The sequence below is a fragment of the Helianthus annuus genome, chromosome 17 (assembly GCF_002127325.2).
Source record: "Helianthus annuus cultivar XRQ/B chromosome 17, HanXRQr2.0-SUNRISE, whole genome shotgun sequence".
In the NCBI taxonomy this organism is placed as follows: domain Eukaryota; kingdom Viridiplantae; phylum Streptophyta; class Magnoliopsida; order Asterales; family Asteraceae; genus Helianthus; species Helianthus annuus.
This window is the reverse complement of record NC_035449.2, coordinates 17,308,271-17,313,300: the sequence shown is the minus strand read 5'-3', so window position 1 is coordinate 17,313,300 and position 5,030 is coordinate 17,308,271. Positions and strand designations below refer to the sequence as shown.

The 5,030-nt window shown below is 38.0% G+C and overlaps 1 protein-coding gene across 1 annotated transcript; it reads left to right on the top strand.

The window, feature by feature from the left end:
* The first annotated feature begins 2,641 nt into the window (after positions 1 to 2,641).
* LOC110939564 (11-beta-hydroxysteroid dehydrogenase-like 4A) lies at positions 2,642 to 4,681 on the top strand. The gene is made up of 6 exons (XM_022181120.2): positions 2,642 to 2,947; positions 3,024 to 3,222; positions 3,297 to 3,376; positions 3,852 to 3,983; positions 4,220 to 4,372; positions 4,451 to 4,681. Exons 1-6 carry the CDS (start codon positions 2,753 to 2,755, stop codon positions 4,655 to 4,657), a joined length of 966 nt encoding a protein of 321 aa, XP_022036812.1. The 5' UTR covers positions 2,642 to 2,752; the 3' UTR covers positions 4,658 to 4,681.
* Positions 4,682 to 5,030: the final 349 nt, after the last annotated feature.

Below are 5,030 nucleotides of genomic sequence, written 5' to 3'. Positions count from 1 at the left end.
TGCTGGCGGAAGGGCCATGGCGCCCTCCCCCCTTAACCGCTGCGGTGTGGTCGGTGGCGCCCCAGAGCGCAAAAGTGGCTAAGGTGGCGAGATGACGTTAAGCCACACCCCCTGGCCTAATTGTTTTCAACCCCGAGCCGGGTATGGAACAATACCAGATTTGTACACATCTATCTCTAGACCAAGTGATATGCTTCCACCTCCTTTCACTCGGTCAAAGCAACGGAACAACCTGTCTGGTATGAATTTTTTGGCCCACTCAAGGTACAACCACCCAAAATTTATAGTGCCAACTGCCAACAGTCATAAATAAGTATTAATCTCACCTGAATTCCCTTCCAAATTGATATTTACATATCACTTCACAAAGCACTTCTTACATTTTATCTCTATTTATTATAGTGGTTGTAATTTGTAATATAAATAATAATAAACATAAATAACATTCTTTGTTTTATATTCATAAATAGTATATATAATACTATATGGCTGTACGTAAATTAGTTTTACAAATTAATTTGTTAATAATTTGAAGCTAAATATATTAATCGTGTTGACGCGCAGGGCCGGCCATAAGCATGTGCGGGGTGGGCGACGGCTCAGGGCCAAAAACGTAGAAGGGCCCGTACGCTTTTTAGAAGCATAAATATAAAAGATCTGGAGGGAACCCATAGTTGAACCGGTTGCCGACTCCCCTTCTAAAGTTCAGGTGTTGGGTTCGAGTGTACGTGCTAGGCGTTTTTTCTGTTCAGTGGGCTTACTTTGTTTCTCGCTATTTCCTTATTTATTGCAAAAGGTTAGGTCAGGCCCGGTTTTTTTAATCTCGCTTAGGGCCCAAAATCTTTTTAGCATTTTCGGAGACGGCCCTGTTGACGCGACCTATTTTTACAAATCTATTTTGGTCCCCGGTCACATAGATTTCTAGGTTCATAACTATCGAATTGAATCTAGCCTTTGCGTTGTGTCTTCCTCATGGCCGTGGATCACGTGTTCAAACTTCAACGCCATGATTGTTGGCGCTTTGGTTTCAAGTTTCAAGAGTCTCGTGACTGTTTAATTTGAGAGTTAGATGTGAATGGTTACCCATGGCCTAGTGGTATGGTGGTATGGTGTCCGCCCCCACAAGTATAGATTCAAATCCTTACAAATGCAAGGTACATGATATTTAAGTGTATAAATTGTTGTTAAAAAGAAAGATAGTGATTTGTCCTTAATTCATGTTTAAACTTCAACCCCTGCGGTATCAAAATAAAAGCCAATTAATAGTAATTGTCCAACATAAATACAATGGTACGGGTTAACAGATGGCACGCACATGTATTCGGTTGGGTATTTATGAGCCTACTAAATGCCCTCTTCGTCTATGCCATGTTCTATATGATTAGATAAGGCTAGGCGGTGTAGGGGTCGGCTTGGGCTCGGCCTGCCCCGTCGTCACACCCAACACCATTCCCCCCCCCCCCCTCTTTCGTCGTCATGCACGTCCCCCCTCAGACGTTGAAGACGTTCACTAAATGACAAAAAAATGGGACCGTTGGCTACTTATGACCATTGCAAAAGAAAAAAAATTAAATTAAATCTAACGGCTATTATTAAAAAAAAACCCAAAATTCAATATTTTTTTTTTTTATAAATACAACCCCGACACCCCATTTTTTACCCACTTCAACCCCATCTCTCTCTCAACTTTCATACTTTTATAAAAAAAAAATAGGCATGTCTTCATCTTCTTCTTCTTCAACGACGAAAACGCATCTAACGGGAATTCTATTCTATTCCATTTAGTTTGGAACAACAAGATTTAAACGGATTCTCTCTACGTAACGAGTACACACGTCAAAACCTACAAGCGGACTTGTTGGAGTAATTTGGAACAACGCACAAAACGAACCTAACGACCACATGCCGGATGAAGACTAGTAGTTTTTAATATTTTTTTAGAATATGTTAGTTTTTTAATATTCGGTTCATAATATTATGTAATTTTAGTTTATATTAATTTTAGTTTTATGTAATATTTGGTTTATAATATTATGTAATGTTTGGTTTTTAATATATATGATTTTATTTTTACATCTTATTTAATAAATGTTAAAAAGTAGATAAATTTAAAAAAAAAATTAAGATGGTGGGGTAGGCTCATCCTCTATTTCCTGTGGGCATCCTCCAAGGACTATGATGTTGTGACGCCTACGTGATGGATCATCCTCCAAGGGATGACCCTCTACCATACCGTATAGCCTAACAATAGTGCCACACAACTATTGTTTTAGTAGAACACACTATAACACAACCTAAAAATAGAAATTAAATTACTTGATGAGCATAAATATTTACTTAGTTCGCTTGGTCGTTGAACGCATATAGATACGTGTTCATATGAACTAGTAGTGTAGATCGTGTTAGGTTAGCAGGTTGACATGTTGTTATGGATGAACCAAACATTATTCATAAATTTAATCGTGTCAAAAACATAGAACTTAACCCAGACGCACTTAATACCATGTGATTGTCTCGTTTAAGTAAACGGGTCAATTTTTTTTTTTTTTTCCTTTCAAAAAAAAAAGTAAACGGGTCAAGAAGGCAAATCAAAACAGGCTATAATAAAGTTGTAAACATGTTTCCGGATCTCTGTCATGTAAAGAAAAAAGATTGGTTATCAAAACATGGGTGGGACCCAGGTGAGTGAGTCCATACCTCTGTAAGCATATAAATTCAGAGAAGATGAGTGGGGGTGTGCAAATCAACAGTCATGTATGAAGCCTGCTTCAATAACAAGTTCACAAATGCCCTTGTTTTTTACATTTTCTTGTTACTTTTGCTTCTGGTTTCACCCTTTCTTTTCTTCTGGGAACTCATCCACACTGTCCGTTCATGTTTTCGATGTTCCGAAAACATGTCTGGAAAAGTGGTTTTGATTACTGGTGCATCATCTGGACTTGGAGAGGTATGGAAATCCTAGAATCTTTTATTACAGATAAAATGGAACATTTATATGTTTATATGGTTTATAAAAATTGCAGCTCATGGCATATGAGTATGCAAAACGCGGCGCATATCTAGCGATTATAGCAATAAAAGAACCCGAGAGTAGACTCGAGCAAGTAGCGGATAGAGCTCGTGAACTCGGCTCTCCTGATGTTCTCTACATGTTTGCTGACGTGTCAAAAGTCGACGAGTGTAGGATGTTCGTAGATAACACCATTAAACATTTTGGTCATTGTGAGGCATCCTAATAAACCACTTTCTTCACCGTCACATTGTGTGAACTAACAAACTAATCAATTCCATTACAGTGGATCATCTTGTTTGTAATGCAGGAATTGGACCCATTTATTCTATCAGACATGAAGTCACCAAATTCGTACCTGTCATGGTATGATCACAATGTTCAAACACACACCACAACAAATAAATTAAATGTTTTTATAATCTTCATTCATTATCATTTATTCATGGGCGAAGCTTAAGTAGGGCGGGAGGGGGCGGCCGACCCCCCGAACTTTTCGCTCAGCAATGGAGAGTATGTAGTTTTCGTATACAAATTTTTGGGTATATACGTTTTCAACCCCCCGGTTTTATAGAAAATTTTAGGCCCGATGACTTCCGCCCCCTCAGTCGGAAATCTAAAGCTTCGCCACTGTATACACATGTGCATTGATTTGATGCCCACTTATTGTTTTACTTTTACTGCATAGTTACAGGGGAGTTTTAATTATTTTTCACAAATTATAAAGCTAGACTACCTTTACACATTCTTAAGTGTGACACAAATTTATTCTTTTGTGTTTACAAAAATCAATAAAAATTATAGTGACAACTCCAATGGGGGTTACCAACAAAATGTGTAGGACATAAACTTTTGGGGCTCGGTTTATCCAACTCACTTTGCGATTCCGCACCTCATGAAAACCAAGGGAAAGATCATTGTCAATGCCTCATCTGCTGGAGTGTTGCACCCACCGAAAGGCGGCTTCTACAATGTAATGTACCCGATTCACTTAACTTACTTTAGCGTGTTGTCTTTATTATTTAACCATAATATATCATCCTATTTTTATGTCTAGTCCATCCTACTATCAAGAAAATGATAACATGTGTTCACACCTCTTAATATTTATTTTGTTTCCTCTCTGTGTCATAGTCATGTTGTTATGAGGATAAAAAACATACAAAGTAGGATGATATATCGTTTCTGAATATTTTATGGTACCGACAGGCAAGTAAAGCGGCATTGATCAGCTTCTATGAATCCCTTAGATTCGAAGTATCTCCGACAATAACGATAACAATCTTGACACTTGGGTTCATACAAACAAACCTCATAACAGCAGAATATTCTACCAAAGGTTTTGGTGTGCGTTTAAGAAAAGTAAGTATTAACATTTCCCTTCAAATTGCAACTGCTAGATCTATCATATCTACTAATGCTAAAAGCTACTTTGAGCAGGATGTCAAAGATGTACTCCCAACAATGGGTGCTGAACCATGCACGAAAGCCATCGTTGATGGCGTATGCAAAGGAGCAACATCTATTACAGAACCAAGGTTCATGAAGGCTCTCTTCTTGATAAAGTTCTTGTTCCCACAACTACATAGTTTTTATTTCAATGTAGGTGTTCCCTCAAAGAACAGAAGACTGAAAAGGGATGAATAAACCTAGACATACAAATGTTGGTGATACCGTTGATTGGATCATGTTTTGTTGAATTGATGTAACAAATTTAGTATGCGTTCTTGATAAATGTTATAATCAGACTGGAAATAATTAAGTATTTGTATTGTTGGATATCCGGTTTCACATCAGCGGAAGCATGACCGGAATTCTTTGAATTGGTTTTCATGGTGAGTCACAATTGAACAATAAAACAGAGGGGGGAATATGGGAACGAAGGAGAAACAGTTTGGACAATTCGTATGAAATAAAATTGTCTTGGTACCCGGCAAAGACTGCCGGCAAGTTTCTTATATACATTATGAAAGACGGTTATGTGGCGGTTACATTCTGCGGGAAACGGTGTAACACCAAC

Bases quoted from the DNA above. Each gene is read 5' to 3' on its own strand.
- LOC110939564 (XM_022181120.2), top strand. From the start codon at position 2,753: ATGTATGAAGCCTGCTTCAATAACAAGTTCACAAATGCCCTTGTTTTT. The intron at 2,948-3,023 runs GTATGGAAATCC...TAAAAATTGCAG, and splicing joins CATCATCTGGACTTGGAGAG to CTCATGGCATATGAGTATGC. The intron at 3,984-4,219 runs GTAATGTACCCG...TGGTACCGACAG, and splicing joins CGAAAGGCGGCTTCTACAAT to GCAAGTAAAGCGGCATTGAT.